General features: G+C 46.7%; 1 protein-coding gene across 1 annotated transcript in view; it reads left to right on the top strand.

The window, feature by feature from the left end:
- The window catches only part of TDRD9 (tudor domain containing 9), a 2,714,501-nt gene that overhangs the window by 1,390,668 nt on the left and 1,296,644 nt on the right, over positions 1-27,189 (top strand). The window contains exon 23 of the mRNA XM_085626273.1: positions 3,123-3,223. Coding sequence (XP_085482399.1) covers positions 3,123-3,223 — 101 coding nt within the window. The remainder of the gene's footprint in view (positions 1-3,122; positions 3,224-27,189) is intronic.

Raw genomic sequence — 27,189 nt, 5'->3', positions numbered from 1 at the left:
AACCCAGACATTTCTAAAAACTAGACACCCATTGGAGTCAAGGGAGGTGTGGCTTGCGTGGATCTGCTAACGTTTTCCTACCCACAATACCCTGCAAACCTCAAATTTAGCTAAAAAAACCCACATTTTGTTCATTTCTGTGTGGTAAAGTTTTAGGATCACGGGACTGACGCAAATTTCCTACCACTCTTCCTCCCCAATCCCCCGGCCTTCCTATATAAATGGTACCTCACTTGTGTGGGTGGGCCGTGTGGGTGGGCCAAGTACCCTTGACAGGCAAAGGCCCAAAGCGTATTGTGTAGACATCAAAAAACTACCTGGTTTTGCAAAGGGGTCACGCGCGTTTTTGGTCCCAGGCTTGGGGGCCATCTAGGGAAAGCTACCAAACCCAAACAGGTCTTAAAACAAGACATCCGGGGAGGTGTGGCTTGCATAGATCTCTCAATGTTTTCCACACCCATAATCCCCTGCAAACTTAAAATTTAGCCTAAAAAATAAAAATCACATTTCCTTCAAGTTTCTGTGTGGGGAAAGTTGTGGGATCACCGGGCTGACGTAAATTTCCTGCCACCCATTGTTCCCCCGCAAACCTCAAATTTAGCTAAAAAAATATCATTTTGTTCATTTCTGTGTGGGAAAGTTTTATGATCACCGGACTGACGCAATTTTCCTACCACTCTTCCTCCCCAACCCCCCGGTCTACCGATAAAATTGGTACCTCACTTGTGTGGGTGGGCCAAGTACCCACGACAGGGAAGAGCCCAAAAGACATCAAAATTATCTATCACAAAACAACCTTCGTTTGCTAAGGGGTCACTTGCGATTTTGGTCCCATGCTCGGCGGCCATCTAAGGAAACCTACCAAACCCAGACAGTTCAAAACTAGACACCCAGTGGAGTCCAGATAGGTGTGACTTGCTTGCGAAGTTCTCCCAGCGTTTTCCTACACAGAATCCGATGCAAACCTAAAATTCAACTAAATATATTACATTTCCCTCACACTTCTGTGTGGGAAAATTGTGGGATCACCGGGCTGACACAAATTTTCTACCACCCAGCATCATTTCATTATTATGTTGGCTGTGTTGCTCTCAATAAAAAAAGATATTTCCAGGTGATTTCTGGGATTTTTACTCTTTTTGATGGGCGAATGTAGCAGCTAGAAATGGTTGAATTGATGCAACACTGCACTTGTGTTATTCTTTTTGTCAGGCTATGCTTTTGGCACATGATATAACCACACCGTGGGTAGAGACTGGATCCATACACTTTTTCACCGAACAATTTGGCTTCAGCTGTCACTCTGCCCAATGGTTATAACTATATTGGAGTATATTAGGTGCCTACCAGCGAACTCACATCAGTTCCTGTTTTTCCACATCTCATTGACATGAGTCTGGCACTTTTCTTGATGTTTCACTGATAAAATGTCTTCGCTTTTTAACAGCAACTTGGACAGATGTTCTTTCCAAAGTCTTCAGGATTTGTTCATGTCAAATCCATATGCCATCTACGTGTGGTGTCTTGGCTACGAACATGACTATACATACTTCAGTTCCAGTTGACTGATGTACCCAAAGAAGATCAGGAAGCAGGAGGCCAACATTTTTTTGGCCTAGTATTCCCCTTCTTTTGATACGTCCAACATGGATTCCTCTCTCAAATGGCTATTTCAACAAAAAACACTGCAGGAAGGAGACATTATCATTATCCTTGAGGAAATAAGCATTCTGCTAGGACCTTTCTTAACTTTGTGATCTTCTTGTAGTCTAAACCATTTCTGATGTGGTGTAAGACGAAGCAGAAATAACTGACTCCATTGGTGACCCTGTGCTGGTAAAGCCCTTCCAGCTGGCTATTCTGGACGTTTTCATTATGGCTCTGCTACCTCTGGGCCACAACCTAAAAGAGGGCTAAATCTTGCAGGCTTAACGTTTCCATTTAAGATGTCTGTGCCTTCCACTTATAAAGCTGGTAAAGACACATCCTTCTGTGTCACTTTCATGGAGGCACATTCACAGTGGTTTGAGATGTTTCTAGTGCTAAAAGAAAAGGTTAAAACTTGTAGTTGATGATCTTCCAAGGTGCTGGTGCTTTGCGCTACCTCAGTCATTTTTTTTTTAAGATTGGATTGGCACCAATCTTACTTTCGCATGGCGGCCAATAGTTTTGTGCCTGGTGTCACAAGCGAAAGCTGTTAATTTTTCTTGGGTATGGATCCCTGAGTCATCTTCAGGACAGTAGATTACTAATGAGCATCCAATGAAGATCGTAAGTTATTTCAGAAGTAGAATTCAGAATAATTGAGTAGTATTAGCTAAACGCTGATAATGGATTCTATAATTTAACACATTGAATGTATAAGCAGTCATTTTGGTGAACATAGGGATGTTCAAAGAGGAAGAGTAATCATAATTGGATAACAAGGTCCGAGGTTTTCACCATACGCTCACCCTGCTTCAGGGACTAACTAAGTACTACATGAATGTCAGTGGCCTCCAGAGTCAAGGGTATAAGTTTTTGGGATGTTCCAGCTTCCCAAAGATTCGTACCCTAGTTGTTGACTTGACTTGTGTCATAGAGGCACCCCCATTCCTCCACTACCTAGTACCGCACCTTTCTGCTATTCTAAAGTGAGTTTATATAATCATTTGTACAGTGTGTATGTAGTACAGAATGTTGATTTATCTGATGCTTATTGACATTTCCTTAGACCTGAAAGTAATTCATCCTAAAAAAAAAAGCAATTTTTTGCTAAGAAAGAGCCTGCTAATGTGCTTTTAAATGCACTTATCTTTACATTCAGTCATTTGAACCCAGATATTTCTTCAGTTTTCAGGATATTAGAAGGATGTAAAAAATACAGGAAATGTACTTGCACAGTTTTAGGCTGCTGCAAATCATTTCAGATTTTTGCTTGTTTGGCTTGCTCTTTGCCTGGTTGGCTTTCTCTTTGCTTGCACGAGATGGGCCTCCAAATTTTTAGCTTGTAGAGAATAATCAATTTTAGTGATTTCCTGGTTGACACAGTGCATTCAACTTCTAATAATGCTCTTAGAACTTTTCTTGTCACTGTTCGCTTTACATCAAAAGCCAATAATTTTCTTTTATGTGCCTTACAGTTGAAAAACATCCCTCCTTATGGATTTCTGTATCAGAAACAAATTCAGTCTCTGTTCAGACAGTGTGGCCAAGTCAAATCCATTACTTTTGATGGCTCAAAGTAAGTTACTCAAAGCATTTCTATTTCAGTTATGGTTTTACAACAACTGTTTATGTCTGATATTCAGTGATTACGTAGGTGTATCGGATATAGGTATATACCTATTACTTCTGACTCAGCCCGTTAACCTTTTCTAGAAGTGTTTTTTTTCATTATGACGTACTAATATCATATGAACAGTAGCTGTAGTGGTGGCAATATTATTCTCACAAATTAGTTCAAATCATACCACAACCATACATCATGTAATTGTTTAAGTAATTGAATTCTAAAACTGTACTAATAAGCTAGTAGTCCCCTCATTTTAAAATTGGCAAGTGCTGGATTTAGGTTTAAAACGTTTTTATTGAGACAAAACAAACCATGGGGGAGGGGGATAGGAGGGCAGGATACATGGAATACAGTCAAAGAAAAAGGGTGCAACTCCAGAGGGTTGGCAATAGGTAGCGCGGTGGGTCAGGGGGAAAAACACAGTAAATGAAAGCTAGAAATACAAGCTGTGAAATCCCCGCACGCGTATCCGACACCCCAAATCTAAGCAATAAAACCCCCCCCCATCAACACCTCAATAGAACACAATCCCCCCCCTCCCATCCCCCATCCTCCCAGTAACGAAACAACAACACTCCCCCCCGCCCCCCCGTCCTATGGTCCCGCGTCAGAGTAATCCTAACCAGGAAGCCCCGCATCCCCCCCCCCTCCCCGGGGGGTCCCCGTCTCACATGTAAGCTAGTCCGCCGGGGTCACCGGCGGCGTCAGCCTGAGAAGTCTAAGATACCTCGGGCAGGTGAGCTCCCGGAATTCAGTGGACAGCAGCGCTAGAAAGGGTTGCCATAGCTCTTCAAATTGGTCTATCTCCCCCGCAACCGTAAGCGACAGCTTCTCCATCCCCAGCACATGCCAGAGCCTATGCAACCAACCGGTGATGGAGGGGACGGTGGTTGTGCGCCAGTGGATTAGAATGTTCTGAACCGCAGACCCCAGCGCGATTGCGATCTGCCTACCCCTGCGGGACTTCAGTGGGTACATTAGGTCATTGGGGAGGCCCAACAGGACATACGCCGGGAGTCGCGGCAGCTCTATCCCAAAGTGCTTATCCACCTCGTCCAAGACTTCCTTCCAGTAGGCGGTCAGCACTGGGCAATCCCAAAGAATGTGTGTAAGGGTACCTTCCTGCCCGCAGCTCCGCCAGCACCCCCTGTCAGTGTGTTTATGCATTTCATACAGTCTCTCCGGGGTGTAGTACCAGTATGTGGACACCTTAGTAAAGGTCTCCGTAAGGCCCGTGTGATATGCAGAGTGCCGCGCCCGATACGCAATTTTGTCCCATTCCTTGTGGCTGAGTGTCCTACCCAATTCCCTGTGCCAGCGCTCCCTCCCCGGGTTGTAATAGTGAAACGGCGGGGGTTGTAGGTATTTGTACAGATCGGTGATCAGTTTAGCGTCGGAGGTCCGAGTAGCCAACCACCTCTCATACGGTGTAATTGGACGGGCGGCGGTGGCACGCACCTGGGGCTGGAGGGCCCAATGCCGAACTTGCATGTAGCGCAATCTGTCCAGCTCCGTCAGGCCGAACTCCTGGCGGAGTTGCTGGAAAGGAACCACTCCTTCCGGGCCATAGATCTGGAAGAGTGGCCTGCAGCCCGCCTGCACCCAGTGGGAGAAAACCCCCGGCTCCGTCCCTGGGGAGAAGTCCGGGTTGCCCGCAATGGGCGTGAGCGGCGAAGGGAAGGTGGTAAGGCCCCGGGCCTCACAGACCGCGTCCCACACACGCAGGGGGACCCGCGTAACAAAGGAAGCGTAAAGATTAGGGGGGCGATGCGCGCGGCGCAGGAATGGAACCTCTTGTAAGGTGCGGCCCGCCACTGCCTGGTCTTGGAAGAGCCAATGTTTGTCGGACTCCCACCTGCTCCACTCCACCAGATAGCGGAGCTGTGCCGCCTGAAAGTACTTACGAAGGTCCGGAATGCCGAGACCCCCCGCTTCCGGAGCAAGCGTGGAGAGGACCCTCTTCATGCGTGGCCTGCGGCCCTGCCAGACAAAGCGGGAGATGTCAGCCTGCATTTGTCGTATCCAGCCCACCGGTGGTTGGAGCGGAAGGGCCCGGAAAAGATATAGTATCTGGGGCAACACCGTCATCTTGACCGCCGCGATTCGCCCCAGCCAGGACAGCAGGCCTTTGTTCCAGCGGCCAAGCGTCCTTGATCTTCCTGCTGAGGGAGGCATAATTGGCCGTAACCATCTCCGGTAATGTAGGCGCCAGCAGAATCCCCAGATACGGCACCGTGGACGAGGACCACTGCATGGGGAAGAGCCGCTGAAGATCCCTCCTGGTTTCCGCAGCCAGGGACACGTCTAATGCCATCGACTTGCTCATATTCATTTTGAAGCCAGCCACCCCCGCAAAGGCGTCCAGCTCTCGGAGGCAAGCAGGCTGCGACCTCCTAGGGTCGTCCAAAGTCAGCAGGACATCGTCCGCGTAGAGACTGACAGTGTGGACGTACTGGCCCATCCGGACCCCGACAGCATCCGGATTATTACGAATCCTCTGAGCAAACGGCTCCATGTAGAGGGCAAACAAGAGCGGCGAAAGAGGGCAGCCCTGCCGCGTGCCGCGCTCGATGGCAAAGCCACCGGAGCTACACCCGTTGACCCGCACCGACGCTGAAGGATGCTTATAGCAGTTAAAGACCATGGTGCGGAACTTATCGCCGATTCCCAGTTTCTTGAGGACCAGCTCAAGATACGGCCAGTGAACTCTGTCGAAGGCCTTCTCCGCATCAACGGACAGCAACATCCGCTCCCCCGAGATCCTTGAGGCCTTCTCCAGAACATGCGTCACCCTCTTGGTGTTGTCAACCGTCTGTCTGCCGGGCACAAAACCAGCCTGGTCCGCCTCCACCAGGTCGGGGAGGTGTGGACTCAGCCTGGACGCGAGAATCCCCGTGTACAACTTGAGGTCGACATTTAAAAGCGAGATGGGTCGGTACAAGCCGCAGAGGGCCCGGTCCTTCCCAGGTTTCGGGATTACCGCGACCGTCGCCCTCAGGAGATCCGGAGGGATGGCTCCCGGTTCGGAGAAAGAGTTAAATAGCCGAGTAAGGACAGGGGCCACGGCCGTGCAAAAAGTCTTGTAAAATAGCGACGTGTACCCGTCCAGGCCCGGGGCCTTGCCATGTTTCAGCCGCGCGATAGCTGAAATCACTTCCTCAACATGGATGTCCCGCTCCAGGTGGTCAGCCTGAGCCGGATCCAGTACCGGGAGGGTCACCGACTCCAAATAGCCGTCGGCATCCCGTGGCGAGGAGGGCTCCTCAGCATACAGCGCCTCGTAGAAGCCGCGGAAAGACTCCGCTACCTCCGCGTCCCCGGAGACAACCCCCCCGTCCGCGCCCACCAATTCTTTCACAACGCTGCGCTGTTGCGCGACCCGGAGCCGGTGTGCTAGGAGCTTGCCACCTCTGTCCCCCCCAGTGTAGTAGGCATGTTTCAAGCGTAGGGCGGCGTACTCCGCCCTGTCAAGATCCAGAGCCGACAGGAGCTTCCTCGCTGCCTTCAACTGCCTCCACACCCTCGGCGCCCCCGTACGGCGGTGGACCTGCTCAAGCTCCCGGACTTGAGCTGTCAGCTCATCCCTCTTCAGTTGCCGCTCCTTATTCTCAGCTGCAGAGATAGAGATGAATTCCCCCCGGAGGACGGCCTTCAATGCCGCCCACTGTGTCGCCTGCGAGTTGTCAGTGTTGCTATTGTGGATGAGATAGTCCTGTATGACCTCCCCGATGCGTTGCACCACCGACTTTTTGTGTAGAAGTGTATCCCGGAGGCGCCACACCCCCCGAGAGGGGGAGGCCGCCGGCCACTGGAAAACGCCGGTGACTGGGGAGTGGTCAGACAGGGTCAGGACCCCGATGTCCGCCGCCGTGGCAGCGGCACGCATCGGTCCACTCACCAGGAGGTAGTCCAGCCGTGAGTAGGTTCGGTGTGCGTGCGAGAAGTAAGAGTAGTCCCTATCCGTGGGGTGCATGCAGCGCCAGAGGTCGTGCAGATCCATTTCCGCAATCCGGGCCCTCCCAGCCTGGGACAGTTCCCCCGTCTGCGGGAAGCGCTGCGCCGATCTGTCCATCACAGAGTCAAAGACAATGTTGAGATCTCCCCCCAAGATAATGTGGCGGTCGGGGGAAGCAGTGACATCCACCAGCGCGGAATCTAGGAAGCGCTCTTGGTGATCGTTTGGGCTATAAACGGAGCCGACCGTAAATGCTATGCCTCCCAGGCGCATGCGATACGCAAGGAGCCTCCCCTTCTGTTCAGCACACTTATGCAACACCTCCCCCCGAAAGGAGCTCGCTAGGAGAATGGCTACCCCCGCCGTCTTGTTCGCTGCCGAGGAAAAGAACTGGGTAGGGAACTTAGCAGAGCGCATCCTATGGCAATCTCGGGGCAATAAGTGTGTCTCCTGCAAAAGGCAAATGTCCGCCTGCGTCCCCTCCAGCAACGACAGGATCGCTCTGCGCTTCACCGGGTTGTTCAGACCCTGAACATTAAGGGTCACTACCTTTAGGCCCGACATTCCTCGCGGGGGTCGGGAGCGCCATGCAATGGGCAGGGAATCAGCGGGTGGGGCGCGCGGGGCCGCAGCGCAGGACAAGCCAAAACAAAGCGGGCATAGACAACATCGGACGGGACCTTCCCAACCCCAAAACAACCCCCTCCCCCACCCAAAACACAACCCTGGCAACTAGCCACCCACAAACTCAAACACCCCATAGTCTCAGTCAAGCCCCAAAACGGGCAAGTCCGTAGAAAGAGCGAAGTGGACGTCCAGCCACTCACCTCCAACCGCTCCCCCCCAACCCCCCCGCCTCGTACCAAGCATGTAAAGAAGCTAAAGACATCTCCCCCCGGAGTGTGTGTTAGGCCGTCAAGGCCACGCTAGAGGAGCCGGTCGAGTCCCCGGCCGCCGCCCTCAGGGCGTCGGCCATGTCCGCTCTGATGGTAGGGGAGTCCGGGCGCCCCACACTGGTCGCTGAGCGCCGCCTCGTTGACCTCCGCCGGTTCCGTCTCTCCGAGGACCTCCACGACGGCGTAGCTCCCTCCTCCTCCGCCGCCGTGAGCCCCAGGACACCACAAATGTCTTGCAAGGAGCGTAGCTGGTGTAACACTCCGTTCCACCGAAAAATCAGGCGGAAGGGGTGACCCCAAGAGTACGGCGTCTCATGCTCGCGCAAAAAGTCAGTGGCAATCCTAAAGGACCTGCGTTTCTGCAGAGTGATGGCGGAGAGGTCCTGGTAAAGCGCCACCGGCCGATCCCGGAAAGTCAGGGGCTGTTTCCTGCGGGCTTCAGCCATGATGCGTTCCTTTAGTGGAAAGTCGGGCAGGAAGGCCAGAATGTCCGGTGGAGGTGCCGATGACTGGCGCTGCCGGCCAACCCTATGCGCCCTGTCAATGCTGATGGGAAAGTCCGCAGCTTCCCCCAGGATCTCTCGGAACAGGGCCCGCAGGTAGCTCCCCAGATCGGACCCCTCGTCGGCAGTCGGCACGCCACGCACTCGGATGTTGTTCCTCCGAGATCTGTTCTCAAGGTCCTCGGAGGGGGCCTGGAGCTCCACACACTGTTCCCGGAGGCGAAGAACGTCCTGCTGGAGGTGGACTATCTCCTCCGCTCGCTGTTGGCCCTCCGTCTCCACCGCTTCCACACGCTCGCCAAGGCCCTCCACCTCCCTGCGCACTTCTCGGACCTCGCTGGCCACCTCCCGTTTCAGTGTCTGGAAGTCCTCCCTGAGGGAGCTGAACAGTTCCTCCATAAAGGCCCTCGTGACGGGTGGTTCCCCTCCAGTCACATCCGCCGGAGCCCGGGAGGGCCCCGGTGAGGGCTGCGTCCTGTCCCGCAAGTGCTGGGCCCTGCCAAGCATGTCCGGCAGGGTACGGTCCCCTTTCTTCGGGCCTCCTCTTCCAGACATCGCTAGCTCCGCAGTCGGGCACCGATCCAGGCGCTCCAGGGATGCTCAGCCGCCGGCTAGCACTCGACCTGGGTATCCCCCACGAGTGAAGTCGCTGCGTCACAGGTGACAAAATGGCGGCCCAGTCCGGTCACCGTCAGCCGCAAGAGCTTGTGTGAGACAACCAAGGGGGCCTCAGCAGAGGGGTCTCATCAGCACATCCCTCCGATAATCAGCCCAGCAGCAGCGGGGGTCACTTGCATCCAGCAGCCAGGACTCCGGCGAAGGCTGCCACCACTGCTCCTTCGGGGACAAAATGGCGGCCGGGCGGAGCAGGCCAAAACGACCAGGCCCAACAACACCACCGGGGCCCCCGAGGCACCCCACAGTAAAATAAGTTCCACCACCGGCCCCCGTCTGTCACGCACAGGGGCCCAGATGGTCCAACCCCATCAGGGAGTCCGCTGTACCTCGGCTAGGGGTTAGGGCCTCCGCAGTGCGAGGTGTCGCCGTCACCAGTCTGAGTGCCGGGGCACCCGTCCCAAGCCTTCCACACCGTCGGGTCCCTTCCCGCAAGGCTCCGTCAGTCACCGTCGAACGGCGGGCCAGATCCCCTCCAGATCGCAACTTTCAGCACCAGGCCCAGCCGAGGCGCCCGGACAGCTCTCCAATGCGCTCCGCCCCTCGGGCTCGCCGTCGTCGTTCCTTGGTCTCGATCGAACTTTTTTGGGGGGGTTCCCCCGAGGCGATCCGAACCAAAACAGCACCAATGTGCCCCCCTGATGCTCCGCCACGCTCCTCTCCCGCGCTGAGCCTCAGCGGGGGGAGAAAAGCATAAGAAAAGGGCTCTAGCTTGGCCGGGCCGGAGGAGCTACAGGAGGAAGCGTCCGCTCACCCCGCCATCTTGGCCACGCCCCCAAGTGCTGGATTTAGGCAAGAAATGTTTGAAGTGCAAAAACATGTTCTTGATTCTGTACTGGAACGGGAGTTCTCCTGCTAGTATTCAAATTCTCATAGATTTTTATGTTTATAATTTTGTTTTTATTTGTCTCCTGTGGAAGGGCATACACATATCAGTAGCATAGCTGGGGAGGTAGCTCAGGAGCCAAAGCATTTTTGCTGAGGTTACTGACATTTGAATCTCGGTAGGGCTACTGTAAGCTTTCATCTTTCTAACGTTAATATGAGAACTTGGCTAATAGTGACATCTGTTATTCACAGCTTTATGGAGATGGTCTCTAGATGTGTAGTTAACATTGTGCTTTCATATCATGGTATACGTAATCTGTTGTATCGATTTCTTCATATGTGAGTACCACTTTGTGCTTTCATTTGTATGTTAATTTCCCAAATGTGCCTGAATATAATCATTGATACTCAATGATGCCCTCATTTACCATTTTGAAGGAAAGATTAATCTGTCTGGATGTTTGTGATTTAACCAATTAACCAGTTGAACAAAATCCACTACTTACCCAAAAACATCAATTGTATGTGTTATGTATTGTACAGTTTGTATTAATGTTAAGCTAATCAAAAATGCAAGGGAAATTGGCATGTAAGATGATTTATCAGTTGGGATTGAGGAACATAGCAAGTTGGTCGAAAACTTCAATAATTGAATGGGCGGACCCAGGTCAGAAGGGTGTGTGGAGTAGTTGCAAATCGAAAAACTAAGCACAGCTGGATGGATTGGGAGATGCATTGAGTCTAGAAATAGGAGAATCCAGATAGATAAGAGTTCATTTGACATCCAGGGGACTTTTCGGCAGGATGAGATGCCCTACTGTTTACATTGGCCAGCGGATTCTTAGATAAGTAGTCATATAAAGGAGACCATATTTGCTTCAAAGATAAATGCTGCAGATCATTTTATGACAGTTTGTTTTCAATTCTGTTATCATGGTAAATTGAGTTCCACCATTTTGAGAAGGATATGGGTTAGGAGTTATTCCAGTGTATGGTAATTTGTTACTGATCAAAAACCAAAGGAAATGATGGACGGAGTGTTGAACATTGCAAGCACTCACCCCCAGTCAACAGATCTGGGTTTAATCCATCACCGTTCTTTAGCCCACTCTGCCACCCCAGTTCAGACATGGCCATATGCAAATCAGTCTGACCCTGTGCCTCATGGGAACAGTCCAGCCCTGCAAGCCATGTCTTCCCTGGACCGGAAACAAGCTTCCTAGGACCGGTTTCTGGCATTTCAGCCGCCTTCAGTCAGGCTTGCTTGAATCCAGTGGCAAAGTGAGCAAGGGACTCTTGTCTGAGCATACCCTGCCAACTTATGGCGAACAAAGCAAAAACCAAAGGAAACGATGGACGGAGTGTTGAACATTGCAAGCACTCACCCCCAGTCAACAGATCTGGGTTTAATCCATCACCGTTCTTTAGCCCACTCTGCCACCCCAGTTCAGACATGGCCATATGCAAATCAGTCTGACCCTGTGCCTCATGGGAACAGTCCAGCCCGAACTGCCAAGCTATGTCTTCCCTGGACCGGAAACAAGCTTCCTAGGATGATTGGTTCTGATGCTCCGTCCATCACCACCCCCTTTTGTACCGCTTTGTTCGCCATAAGTTGGCAGGGTATGCTCAGACGTGAGTCCCTTGCTCACTTTGCCACTGGATTCAAGCAAGCCTGGCTGAAGACGGCTGAAATGCCAGAAACCGGTCCTAGGAAGCTTGTTTTCGGTCTAGGGAAGGCATGGCACGGCTTGGCAGTTCGGGCTGGACTGTTCCCATAAGGCACAGGGTCAGACTGATTTGCATATGGCCATGTCTGAACTGGGGTGGCAGAATGGGCTAAAGAACGGTGATGGATCAAACCCAGATCTGTTGACTGGGTGTGAGTGTTTGATTGGTTCTGATGCTCCGTCCATCACACCCCCTTTTGTACCAATTTGTTACTGATGCCAGGAGGTTAAGTGATTCCCTTTTATGAAAGGCTCTATGGAAAGAGTAAAAGATCTCTAACAGATAGATTACTGTTTCACAGATTGATAGAGATGATATCACTTTGTCACAGAAGTTGTGCATTTCTGGCAGGAGAAGAGCACATATTAAGTACTGCCACCCCCTTCTTAGCTACTCCACCAGGAGCCTTTGATTTATAGGGCAGCTTTGAAGAGTTTGCTAGGAGACTATAATGCTCTGTGTTTCATGAAAAGAATAGAATGGGTAATTGAAGCTGATTTGGAGCAGCTCCTGTTTTTCTCCAAGTCTAATTCAGCCTGGATTCTAGCAATAGAGCCTTGTTTTGCTCCTTATGTTTTGTAAATGGTAGCAACTTTGAGCCAAGGGTCGAACTGAGGATGGTTGATTGAACTGAAGTGAGAAGATTTTCTTGAATATTTCGTGAGATCACATATATGTAATATTACCTGATTATCAATGGCATGCTGTGCTTGCAGGCCTGGTTACTTGTGTATAAGCCACTCTTCAGGTAAGTGCCCCAGAATAAAAGGGGAATGGTATTCTGAAAGTCAAGTTTGTACCATAAAGATTTCTTCTTCTATTCATGCTTAGAGAGACCATAATTCCTATAGTATTTGCAGATTATTATTTGCATTGATGTGGGAATAGTAAATGTGGAGTCCACTTTCTTATTGATGATGGTAGAGAATTACGATTCTAAAAGGTTTACTGTATAAAGAATCAAGATTTTATTAAAGACTAGGAGGCTAGCATTATGCATAATAACCTTTATTTACCACCTCTGAGCAGCAACCATTAAAAGCTTATAGAACCAAATGCCATCACAATACCCAAACAGAATGTTAAGTCCCATAAATAGACTGTGTCCTCCATTTTCCTCCTCTTTTCGTTTGTTGTTCTTATTCCCATGCTGTCTATTTCTTATCCTCTTTCAGTTCTCTACGGAATAAAATAAACAACAACACTATATGCAAGAAAGTCTATATAAATTCCACTCTATTCATATACTCCATTAAAATATCCACAAAATCCCACACCTCCCAAAAAACAAGGGTTTGGAGGGTGGACAATGCTAGCCTCCTAGTCTTTAATAAAATCTTGAATCTTTATACAGCAAACCTTTTAGAATCACAATTTTATGTCGAGAGGAGGCTAGCATTATGCATGTTCAAAGCTTCTGTAACACACATCTTGATACATGATCTATTGACTTAAAATAAAACGTTCTGAACGTTTCAGCTGAAGACCAATCTGCTGCTATCATAATGTCTTCCAATCTACCACCAAGCATACACGCTTTACTCGCCATAGCTCCTCTCGCTGAATGAACTGTAAACTTTGAAACAACCACACCTGCTTCTTTCGTTACATTCTTAACTCATCTTGCAATTGTTGCATTACACACCGCTTCATAAGGCTTTACGTATGAAATCAACACTTTATTAACTCGGTCCGCTCTTTTCTCCAGCAATCTATTCTCGTACTCTTTAAGAAAATTGTAGTAACAAGGTCCATACAAGTAGATGCAGTTCAAGGTGTTTTATTGTAGTTAGTTACAAGATATGTAGATGAGCCCCACCAAGAGCAGCCAGCATGCTGCTCAGCCTGCTCACAACTGTGACCTCTCCTAACAGGCTCCCAATATTCCTAGGCGCATCATCACTGCAACATTCCACTGCCTGAGTAGATGGTTAAAATGGTATGACATTAACATGGACAGGATACTAGGATACTACATATCCCCCTTTTTTATATAACAAAAGCAATTAAGATAGTAAACTGAAAAGGGAGAACAATTAATGAGGAAAGAAAAAGAAGAATAGAGAAACAGCATAAACGATGCAAAGAAGTGAACAAGGAGGTAACAGAAAAGATAGGTTGAGGTAGAAAAAGAGGAAGCGACAGATGAAAAGAAACAGATAAATATAACCCATCCTCCCTTCTATAAATAACAACAGAAAAGAGAAGAGACCCAGTGAAAGAAAACAATGAGGAAAAGACAAAACATGACCGCACCAATGCCTCAAACACACCTATTGGCCAGGCAGGCAAGCGAGAAAGCAAGGCATAGCACAACACAACAAAACTAGTATGGTGAACATGCGTGGACTTTGCCTTGCTTCCTCACCTCGCTGCGTTTCCTGTGTGTCAACTAGTGAGAGGAGCTCATTTGTTCGCGCTTGAGGAAGAGCACTGTGTGACTGGCTCGCACTCCAGCTTTTGGAGGACCACGTTGGATTGGATGTCCCTGTGTCTCAGTTGAGCAACACGCGTGAGCAGTTTATGCACTTCATGTCAGGAGTGTCTACATACATGGGACAGCGCCAGTCTGGAGATTCAGCTTCCCTGCCGTCTACTTGTGTGGAGTGGTGCTTCGTTGATTGAACTCACTCCCCACATTGTGTTCCTCTGTTGCCTGACTGCTGTTTGTCCTTTTGGCTTTGCCACTTAGGAACTATTGGGGGCACTGCTGCTTTCACGGACGGAAACTTGGGCACGTTTGGGCCATTTTGGTCACTGCCTGTTCTTGCTCCATTGGCAGTTTAACCGCTGTCCCTGCATTTTGAAAAATAAACAGTGCATGATTGCCTGCACACTATCCTACCTGCTTCCTCAAGCCCTGCAGAGCTGTCTTTGTGGGATCCTTTCAGACGCAATTGTATCCGAGCAGCCTGGGACTGCTGAGGGACGCTCTTCTGCCATGAGGCGCCGTCATTATATCAGTGTGTGATTAGTCACACACTGATATAATTTTCTCAAATGTATTACCGATCTCCACCCTTTGCCCTTTTTCTCTACTATGAACAATGTCCTCACAAACCCTTTCTCTTTCTTGTCCACCTGTATAATCGATTTTTTTTCTAACATCAGCGAAACCTCCTCCTCTATTACTCTTGTAATTCTGCCTTAAAACTCAATTCCTGAGGTTTGCTTAACTGAACTGGTTCTGAGTCGAAATCTATTGAATAGGCCTCTATAGGCTTTAGAACCCATACATCCCTTGTGATCGTTTTCTACTTTTCCTTGAAATATTTTAATCTTCCTCCTGCACCTTTCGGGATAGAAATGGAAATAATCCTTGTACTCACCCTGGTTTTGTCCTTATTGCGTAAATTGGCCCCTTCCTCTAGTTGCACGACTCCGTCACCTTCCTCTTTGTGGGAAGAACTGAGAACTTCTTTGTCCTCTAAAATAGCCTTGTTTTTCATTCTGGTACTGGACCCTGAAGTTTGCACAGCTGATAGATTGTCCTCTCCTACCAGACGGTCCATAAAAACTAGAGAATCCAAATACCCTTCCCATCGAACTCTGCGCCTTATCAAGGCTAGTAAAGGTTTGTACATACTTTAACAACCTCACCATTCCTTCTCCGAACAACAAACCTCGAGCATCAACACCTAATTCCCTGTTTGCTAGATCGCTCATTTTTTGATTTATGCGCATGAGCACTGTCTTTCTCCTCTCTGCTCACAGTCCTGCATTCGCGTTTCCCAAAAAACAAATGACCCTCTGGCACCATCCGCGTAAAAAACTCAAATTTAAATCTAAATTTTTAATATACGCTTTTTCCACTGCGTCAAACTTTTTTTGGCAGAGGACCCAAAATGTCAAGAAGGTTATCCTGACATTAATTCAGGGATCTTTCTAAACCTTTCCTTGGATCCTTCCCCATCTTGAATAAATAGGTTTACTCAGGATCCAAATTCGGTGTTACTGACACTTTTTCCTCAATAATTGGTCTCGAGCATTCTGCCTGCATTATATTCCTTTCATCTTTCTCTAGAGTTTTTCTTAGTCTTGACCTAATGTAGTCGGCAACATGCTCTAAAGGCCACCAATCTTTCCCTATAGGATGTCTAGTCTCTCTCAGGTTAAAGAGTACCTCGCCAAAGGATCAACTAAGAATATACTCATCCAAATCTACATTATAATTATTCATCACATCTTTTGATGTATCACCTTTTTTTCAGTGCTTGACTGACCTCGCTTTGTCCCGCGTCAGGGACCTTCTCCATGTGAACCGCTTTGGACTCCACTCTGTGAAGCTTTATTCTCTAAGTGCTTCCTTTTGGATATGCATTTGCCTCCTGGGCCCCTCTCACTATTCTCCTCACCTGAAACTGAGAAATACTCCACTTCCTCGGGTAACTTTCTTTTGCCCAAAGCTTGTTTAACTAACTCCTTTATAACATCTTTAAATTCCTTAGAGATAATCTCCCTTATAAAACTGTCTTGCTTTCCATATTTATACTCTAATAATTTTCTTCTCACAAAAAAACTGTTAACCAGACCGTTTCGACTCTTTTCCTCAACTGATTCACTCGACGAGTACCGTTGCTATGGCAACACACTCGTCGAGCACATTCCTTTGGAAACCGGTCCTAACGCTGAACGACACGCTCCATTTCCTTTGAAAACGGAGCACGAACCAGTCCAATTGGTACACGAGTTGCTTGACTACCTCACGCAACTCGTGATGTCACCACCTCATATCAGACGTGCTACTAGAACTATGATCTTCAAGGAAGTCAATTCTGAGCCGGGCGCCTAGCCCGTGGTCAGAAATTCTGCACGTGGAGCTTCGAGATGCAAATTCTGAACCGCGTGCCTATCTCGCGGTCAGTATACTCCGCGTGAGCAAGTCTTGACAGGTAAGACACACGCAGCAAATAAACTGCATTTTTGGGGGGGGGAAATACACTGTTCAAGCTCATTCCTCAAAGTCTCTTTATCAACTAGAAGACACTTTCTGCTTCAATATAGGCAGACTTTTAAATCAAATAAATAATTAGAAACTTACTAGACTATTTTCGTAACAAATAAACACACCTTATTAATAAAAGATTAATGAAAACACGTTAACCCATTTAAAAAGGCATACATACAACATACACCCATAATTTGTGTATTAACAGTCAAGCCCAATCAAGCAATCAAACCTACAAACACTTATACTAAACATACACTCAACGAAAGTCCAAATACTTATCTGCTCAGAAGCAGCACACAAAAGAGGAGGAAAATGGAGGACACAGTCTATTTATGGGACTGAACATTCTGTTTGGTTATTGTGATGTTCTTTGGTTCTATAAGCTGCTCAGAGGTGGCGAATAAAGATTATTATACATAATGCTAACCTCCTCTCTTCACATTAAATACTGGTAACAATATCTGGTTTCTAAGTGATGCTTCGAATGTAACCCAGGGAGGAGTCATTGGATTGTTGGAAGATAAGAGCAATTGGTGTCCTTGAACTAATCTCAGCAGTTCCTTCTTATGTACCACAGTCGATAAAGCGGACACCATGGAGTGTTTTGGATAGTCGGAGTTTCTTTTAGAAGATTTTTTGTTGTCTGTCTTTCCCTAGGGAGGATATTAATTTTCAGCTGGTTTTTCAAAAGAAGGATGGTGACAACATGAGAATGTAACATGGGCCTCATTTATAGTCTAATCACAGTTGAGCATGATCGTGATGGTGAATAGGCAACCCTGAACACAGAGATTGAGAAAGAACCAGGAGAACATTTTATTTTGGATCTCAATTGTTATTTTTCCTTGATTTAGTTCGATGTAAGTGCCAATGTGCTTTGAAAAAAATAGTTCCCAAGGGGTTATCTTGGAGGAGCAATATTTGAAATTTCAGCTATGGAATAGTGTGTTTCAGGCAAAGTTTTGGCAAGGAGATACATTCTGTTTTGTCTTGGATAAGCTTTTACCCAAACTGGAGGCATGTTGGTTAAGTTCATGCTGGAGATTAGGAATTGAGTGCTGTTGGTTGTTAAGTAGGAGTATGCCATTAGCATATGTATTATTGAGTCCTTATTCCAATGCCTTCAGTGGTTTGATTGTTCCCAAGTCACTCTAGCAAGTGCTAAGATTAAAAGAAGCGGGTAATAATGGTTATCCCTGTCTGATGTTTCCCAGAAGGTTAAATCTACAGTAGAGGATGTCATTAGTAATGATTAATGCTTTGGATTGCATAGAGACATTTTGTGTAGTTTAGAAGACTGTGCCATTTGAATGCTCTGAAGAGACATGGTCCTCCTACTCTGTCAAAGCCTTCACCGCATGCATCCAAATCCATGTGTCAAATGTATCTATTTTCTTGAGAGAGGATATTCACTAACATTGTTTTATTAGATAGTGAGGATTTGCCTATGACAAATTCAGATTTGATTTATATATATATATATATATATATATATATATATATATATATATATATATATATATATATATATATATATATATATATATATATATATATATATATATATATATATACACACAAGAAAGGGTTAAGGGAAGTGAACAGGATTTCAGTGAGAAATTTGCAGGCAGTGTTTATTAGTTAAATCAGTCTGTATTTTTTATTTGGGTGTCTTTGCCTTTACTGCCGATGAGATAGTGTCTGTGAACATTCCATGAGGGTCACCTACCAGTGAAACTATTGACAATAGAGAGGTATCTTCTGCACCTCTGAGTGATTTGTAAAATAAGGAGGTGATCTGCCTGGACTAAGTTTCGTTCATTAAAAATTTGGTGTCCTCTTGTGCTTCTTCTGAGCTAATAATTTAATCATGTAGCCTCTTAGAGTCATCTTGTAGGTGTCCCATGGGGTTTGTGAGTGTTAAAGAATACAGTGTTGAATCTTAAGGTGTCATCCATTTTCTAGATTGTTTGAGGGTGGTATCCGCGAGTGCTTCAGTTCAGTTTTGCAGCCTTGAAGGTTCATGGGGTTAGTGTGTTGTTTGATAGGACCCAATTTCTGTCTTTGTCGAACAGAGACATAGGGCCAGATTACGATCTTGGCAGATGGGATACTTTGTTACTAACGTGACGGATATCCTGTCCGCCGTATTACAATTTCCGTAGGATAATGTGAAATTGTAATTTGGCAGACGGGATATCTGTCACATTTGTGACGAAGTATCCCTGTCCGCCAAGATCATAATCAGTTCCCATTGTGCTAGTTATGCAGATTTGAGTATGATGTGAACTCTGGTTTATCTGGGTTGGCTATTGCATAAATATCTGCTAGATTCTCATCTACAATGAGTCTATTGAGAGCCTTTTTAAATTTGTTAATGATGTACCTTGCAGATGATTCCCTATCCTTAATATCTGTGTGTTTCATTTTAAATCTATTTGAGTGCTTGGGTTTGAGCGCCTGTGTGCAAGAATTGAAATAATGGGTATGTCCCAGCAGCATACAGTTCTTTTTGTGTTTTTTGCATTTACTGCACCTATTCATCATCACTTTATTTCGATCATAAAAGATCATAAAAGTACACAGCACATACATTATACAATAAAAATAGTCGAATAGATAAACATAGATAAGATCATTTCATATAAAAGTTTGTATAAAAACACATGAAATTAATAGGAGGTTTCATCAAAAGGTGCTTACTATGCTCTTGGTCTACAGTAAGTATCGATTTTTGGATAGGGCGAGGCCCATCATAAAGTGCATTTAGTTTGTTTTATCCACAGTGCATGCCAATATCTGGACAAACCAAAGACCCCATCTCTACAAGTATCCGTACTCAAGATTCTTCGCACCTCTAGATAGTGGCTGGGTCCAACTAATTTACAAAGTGGTATTATCCATTTTTCCCTGAGAGATTTGTAGTTAGGGCAGAAGAATAGCAAATGCACGATGGATTCAGGGCTTGTGTTTCAAGCAGGACAGAGATCATCAGTGAAAACATCCTTGCTCCATTTTTTACAACATTTTTTAATAGGTATTGTCTTTTATTGCAACTGAAAAAATAGTTTCCAGGCCAGAGGAGGGGCAATTTCATCCAGTGTGCCCTCAAAGCAGGGGACACATTTAAAGTTAAGAAATTCAGTAGGCAAGTGGCCCTCTGCTTTTGTCATTACTTGCAATGATATTGCTTCCCAAAACTTTTCCTTCAATTTCAGTCTGGATACAGTTGCCAGACTATCGGGGTCAAACCAGAAGCCCTCCATCCGAAGCCTCCCCAGTAGTGCTTTTAGTATTATAAACCAGGGAATCGAGGTGATCTACGAGGACTTTAATAGCTCCGAGAGGGGCTCCCGGTATGGCAAGAGTTCATCCACAGTCCACAACCCGTGCCAAAACATCAGGAGTTTATAGCTTACTTTATGTGGCAGCTGCCTTTGCGCAAGATCCAAGTATAGAGGCACCAGCGGGGTACTAGCAGGTAGATCTACCAGGGATCTAAGGAAGCGATTTTCGATTGTGGACAAACAATTTTTCAAACCTGTGCCCCAGAGTTCCTCCTCATAGAGGGCACCACCTAACACTTTTGTGTTATAAGTTTCCAGAACAGGTGCAAGCTGTCTTGATAATTTTTTCCTGTGTATTTTGGTAATATTAGCGGTCTGATGTATAAGTTGCATCTTCACCTTTTCAATATGTGCCGCTCAATTTATTGTTGGAGTCAGGCGGATGCCCTGATAGTCTAAAGCATCGACAAGCCCCAGGTTACTGTTACCAACTAACACAGGTCTTTTGTTGGGCTTAGCCACTCCCTTTCAAAAAATCATATATTTGTTTTTTTGGTCTCGCCTATGCAGCGCGCATGCGCTGCATAGGCAAAAAGACCTTTTCCGATCGCTTTGGCTTTTCAGCCAAACACGTGCACGCGTTCCATTGCCTTCCATGGCAACGCGTGCGCGTGTGGCGATTTACTTGCGGGAGCGAGCGCCACCATATGGTAGCAATTATCGCTCCCACAACTGAATCGTGCTGCCCCCCCGTCTCCCCCCTGCTGCCGCGCGAGGCACGCACACTTGTGCTTCTTTTTGCGCGCGCGCACACAACTCCCTGTCGCGGCCGAACTGCTCGCGCGCACCATTTGCTTGTTATGTTCTATCACCAGCATTTGTATAGCGCACTTCTTCCGTTTCTGCAGCCTCAAAGCACTCTCGGGATTATTTGTGCCCCGTCTGCATGTCGGTGGCTTTTCCCTCTAACGCAGGCTTTCATTCTTCCAAAGTCAGTAAAAAAAAGAACCATTGAGTTGGGTAACAGTAAACACGCATTATATATTGTTAGTGCCCGTAGGCTCATGGGGGGTGAATGCCCGCTCTACAAATACATCCCTGTTCAAGTCTAGTTCTCACTCCTTTCTCTTCATCTAGCCATGCTGAAGGAAACCGGAAGCCATTGTGGTACTGTAACTGAAAGCTGTGCTATCAGTGAGGTAGTGAGGATGGTGCAGTGTCCGGGGGTGCATGGCCGCACTTCACCTACCCCAGGCGCTCTGGTGGCCCAACACCATTACATAGAGTTAAGCATGCAGTAGTCATGGTCATGTCCGGAATGGGCGATACATTTTCTGTTCGGTAAAGACAAAGTTCAGGCAGGGACACGCCCCAGGAGCTGGTAGGGCACGTGGATGAGTGCGCCAGTCAACTCTGGAATCCTTTCAGTTGCTCATTGCTGATGGTTTCTTTTGGTCACTATTAAATCCTAGCCTTACCTTTGCGCACCCTTATGCCGGCCCCAGTAATCCAACTTTGGCCCAGTTTATTTAGTGACATTTTAAACAAATAAATAGAACTGGGAACAAGGCGCTATACTGCATAGAAAAGCTTCTAGGTAAGTGGAGCCTGCCAGGAGCCGACGGCCTAAACAAGCAGCAGCTGTCCCTGGATAAACACTGCGAGCCGGAGACCCATCTCTGCCTGTGTGTAGAACTTGGTTCTTAAAATAGTAAATATAATCCTAGTTTTGCGCCGAACACCTTCTCCACTTGTATCCTTGTTTTCTGTGCATGTATGAAACTCTTACTTTGTAGCTTCGAGATGCTTGTAAGCTGAAAAATAGTTTGTAATTTAAATGTAATGTTATTTTTGTGGATGTCCTCGTTGCCGGAAGTGATAAAACAGTTATTTCATTAGATTCTTGTGGCTGAAAAAGTGACTGATGCATTTAGGGATCTGAAAAGCTCATATAAAGTCGGAACATACCATTCACTTTGTAGAGCATCTTGGCGCTGAATAACAAATGTTTGTTACCCAACTTAACAGTACTCGTTTTATCAGCCTCGGCAGAATGAAAGGCTGAGTAGGCCTATTGAGATTCAGACCTGCGACCATGAGGTCGAACACCGATTCCTCAACAGGAGGCATCATTCCATTGAGCCACCACATTCTGCCAGTAGCAAATTGAGCCTAGAGCCAAATTAAACTGCACAAGGTCACAGATCTGTTGTATCTATTCACTATAGTTTACGATTTCACACCTTTGTGGCATTTAGATGTGCACATAGCAGCATTTAGGAGTGCAAGTCAGATTTGCACTCCTACATGAGTTTACTCATGTAAAGTAACATCAGGACGATGTTATGATGTGTGTCAGTAAATGTACTCACGGTTGCATGTTGTGGGCACAGCAAGGGTCGGGGCACCTGCAAATGTACTTGGACGTTTGTGGGAGTTCACAAACCTTTTTGCAGCAGAAAACACTTTTGGCATTTATTTCATCATATGCATCCCTTTTCAGAGTGGAAAAGGGTTGTAACACTTCCTAATTACGGATAAATGATAAATGTTTACATTTATATGACCCTCAAACGATCCCACCAGAGAAGATGACTATACCCTTCAACTCAGTGCATAATTTTCAGAAGCATAAATGCCAGAACCCAAAGTTTTTCCAAAAGTCTGTCGCTGCCAAATGTTGGGGTTGCTGAATTCCAAGGCTGTGTAGTCCTGTCTCCTCTTTTATCCATCTCCACACACTCTCGGCCCCCACATCTCAATCTTGCATGTTTTATACCCCACTGCTCTCTGCGTTAGTGACTGTTTTCCTATCACTTTCTTCTTCTTCTTCTTTTCCACTTCTCTGCCTTTTTCTGTTGATGTGAGTCATCCGATGATGAAAAGTAAGTCTGTGTCCCGAAAAATGAGCGCCGGTGGGTCCTGCAGCCAGCGGAGCACATTAAGCACTACAGTAACATCCATCAAAACATGCATGGATCTTCAAAAACTATAATGCACAAAATTGTCAGCAAATCTACAAAACTAAAAATAAGCTCATAGAACGAATTCCTGGTCTCTCGGTTCATCTCACTGGTGTTTCACCGCTTCCGCTATGATTGGACTTTCTTTTCACATTTCTCCAGTATTTGGAACAACATGCAACATAGTTCAAGCGTGCTACAACCCTGCATTCAGAAATGGTGTGCTCCAAGGGCACCCCAAATGTTTCCATAATGTACCAAACGTGAAGAGATGGCCTGCCTGCAAGAGGCAAACGGGACGAAGTGCCCAGCTTTGGAAAAGGTGTCCAGGGATTTTCCTAAGACCAGTTGGGAGGTGTGGCTGCATTCCACCCCGTTCTAGGCTCACGTTCTCAGTAATGGCATTTTGGAGATTCGACTTTAAAAAGATATATAAAAGGCATTTCCAGGTCATGCTGTTAATTATAGAGCAACAGCTGTTCTTGACTGGTGCTAAGTGGCGCATTTTAAGAGAATGTAATATATTTTCTAACTATTCTAGACTTGTGAGCACACTCTAAACGATGGCATCCCTGATCCTATTGGGGTACTGCGGACAGGCAGACATTTTGAAAGTTGGGATAAGATAATCCTTTCAGCGTGTTTCTTGAGACACCACCTATGTTATTAAAGGACCCTTACTCCAGTACTGGAGCCGCTGTCTGGGTGGCGAAAGGCTGCATCAGTACCAGTGTTCATGCAGACACATCTTCCACAAAACTGCAGGAGTTTAGAGTAGATGTTGGTATCGGAGCACTTTTACACAGGTTTGTTCAAATGTGTGCAGATTTGCACAAACTGTTGATATTGCAGAAATGTTTCATTTCTTATCGCCATTTGTTCACTTGATTCGGTGGGGAGCTGTGTAGCTCATCCTCAACAGTGCCGAGTCTGACCCCTAAATGAATCGGTCAGCAGTCGCACAGCCGGCTCTATGATCGGCCATTTAAATACCAGACTGAATATCTTTAGGTTCTTTTTAGGTCAGGCTTGACAACACAGCTGTCGATTGTGATCAAAACTACCAGGAGAGGGAGTTTGGCTCCTCCCACATGTAGGCAGCACTGTTTACACGATTTGATCGGGCAGAAATTGTTTGCTCATCAAAGAGTGATTGTATTGTATGAATGATTTGACAAAAGTGCTTTGAAACCGCCACTAGGAATGTGAAGCGCAATAAACTAAACTAAATAGAAGGTTAGGCTATAAGCATCATTTTGTTGTTAAACGACCCTCATTGTATCTTTGAAACGATATTTAAAAGGAGCACAATGTGAACAAAGCGACCTCCGTTGATAACAAACCCACTGCGAGTCCTTGACTCAGTGCTGAGTTCAAAATGTTAATAGTTGTATTATGACAAGTCGTTTTGGCTTCAGCTTGTGATGCTCTCCAGTAGCAATGAGATTAGCGAGGAAGACGCGAGGAGACCGCTGTGACTGCCAATCCCTCTGTTTAATAATACCTGGCAGGGCGACTGTTGGATTACCCTTAAATGAATACATTAATGATGAATGTGTTCTGAGGCCCTCTCTAAAGAAATGTCCTCCAGCGTGCAGAAACGTATTACTCATGTGGCCTTCGATTGGAGGCGCACACCAACTAAGAGAGCTAAAAGGCAGGGAAGTGGTTAGGCTGATGTACTTCCAGCGATGAGCACATAGGAGTATTCAGCAGGTCAGTTTCCTCAATTTGGGAATGACCGCTTGGCAGAAGACTCCAGAAATTATTTGGGAGCCTCCCCGTCTGAAATTCAAGTTGACAAAGATTTCTATAGGAAAGACTTCCTTGCAGAAAGGTTTTTGGAATTAAGGGCCAATTCACTAGTCTGAGGTTTGTCCCTGGTAAAACCCACCCACCAATTCCTACCCCTTGTTCTCTCCTACATACTCACTTCCTTTGCCACCTCGCCCCAAGGTACATCTTAAAAGCTTCCTAATTTCTAATTATTCCAATGAATTCCAGGAATACTCTGAGGAACAAGTTCTAACAGCCACAGAAAAGGAGAATACTGCAGTGCAGTGCTAGTTGATTGGCCTCCTCGCTGTCATGGGATTGGAAGAAGGCCACAACATTAGTAGAAAGGATTATTAATAGTAGTCCTTTTTAAGCCGCATATGAACACAAGGCCTTAATGTAACATGGCCATCATAGCTACCAGAAGGTACACTTGCCCATTACTGTACCTCCTGCATGTTGCTGTTCCTAATTTTTAAGACAAATCAGAAAGGCTACAATGTAGACAAGCATTGGCATAGCCAATAGGTCTCACCTTGGGGACCTTATAAGTGTTTAGCCATGCAACGGTTGATGTTGTTGCACCAAGGATATTGTGCCGCATAACTAAATACTTATAAGGTCGCAAAAGGGAGACCTATTGGCTATGCCAATGCTTGCTCATTTATTTAACACCAACCCTCGCTCATTACAAAAATTGATAAAATCATTTAAAAGCTGATGTAATCCCTGTGGCGATTTTGACATTAAAAGTGTATCATCGGCAAAAAGAAGGGGTGGTACTCTTTTTCTGCCGATTTTAGGGGCATCATACCCATCTCTATCTAAAAGGTTAACAGCATCATTGATAAAAAAGAATAAAAAATGTGGGGCATGGGCAAAGCCCTGCCTTACTCCACACTGGACCGGAAAGGGATCTGTAACTTGATTACTCTCCCCCACCTCACCTGTGCTGTGTTTGATGAATGTAATCTAATTAAAACATCTAAAAGGTTCATTGGTATACCGTGCTTCTTTTGGACCCTCCAGAGGTTTGCACGCGGGACTAGGTCAAAGGCAGACCGTAGATCTACGAAGGCCAAATAGAGCTTTCCTCCCTTAACTTGCACTTCCGTCCAGTAAATGCACAGCACACGGAAGGTTTGGTCCAGGGTGCTAGTTTTGGCTCTCAAACCTGCTAGAAGGTCATTCAGGATGTTTGACTGTAATCCAGTCCTGTATCCGGCCTAAGATTTGCTTGCAAAGGATCTTCTGCAGAGAGTCGATAAGACTAATTGGCCTATAGCTGGATGGCCTCGCTCTGTCCCCCTTTTTATAAATTGGGACGACCTCAACATTTTTCTACCTGGGAGGTATAGGGGTACCTCTGAAGATTTAATTATGTAGTAGGTTTATATGGGATCCCCAGAGTGCTACATCCTCCTTGTAGAGGTCATTGGGGATTCTATCTGGTCCGAAGGCACGGGCCGAAATGCAAGAGCGAATTGCTATTTGCGTTTCTTCAATAGAAAAAGAGAGACCTTCACTCATTTCTCTCCTTACTGAGGTCTTCACCTGACCCCTGAGGTTCTGCCTCAACTGTAGCATCCCATGACTCGTAAAGAGAGCCAAGGTATGCCTCCCACTACCCTGGCTGTACTGTGAATTGTAGGGCTCTTCCATTCCCCTTACCCCAATATGCTGCTTTGCTCCAGAAGCTCTTTGAATCTTTAACTTACCGTGCATTCCGTAGAGCAGACCAGAGGGAGCCCTCCCACTCCTCCTTCGCAGATTCAATTGCCCGCTTATACTTCGCTCTACAGGTCACTATCTCAATGCGTGATTTTTGCGTTACAGCCCTTAGAAGTGCCTCCTTGCTGAGCCTACAATGCAAATGTAAATGTGCTTGTACTTATATAGCGCACAGCTACCCCGGACCGGGGTCTCCCGGCGCTGTATTCATACCGCTAGGGAACCCTTCCTGGCTTTTCCCTGTGAAATGTCCACTCCTGGGCATCCCCAGGGTGAAGCCAGGCATCCCCAACGCTGTGGGGCCGTTGTGGAGATTAAGCAAGCTATTGCCCAGAGTTGCAGCGTGGGACCCATGATTAGAATAGGCACTGAGGCGAGAATATCAGTCCGCGGAATTTATAGCCCGAGACCCTGCCGCGACGGGAATCGAACCCTGGTCCCGGACCAGTGCTCTGCATCGAGGTCTGCCGCTCTAACCATTGTACCATGCACCCTGCTGAGCTGGTCTCTGGTGTATGCTGTTGCTTTCCTTTTTTTGAGCATTTCCAGGGCGGCCTAGCAGTTCCCTTATCTCTTTATACAAAAGTTTATGACTGGAGCCTAATATCTCCACTACATT

The sequence above is a fragment of the Triturus cristatus genome, chromosome 9 (assembly GCF_964204655.1).
Source record: "Triturus cristatus chromosome 9, aTriCri1.1, whole genome shotgun sequence".
Lineage (NCBI taxonomy): Eukaryota > Metazoa > Chordata > Amphibia > Caudata > Salamandridae > Triturus > Triturus cristatus.
This window is presented reverse-complemented; position numbering and strand designations above follow the sequence as displayed.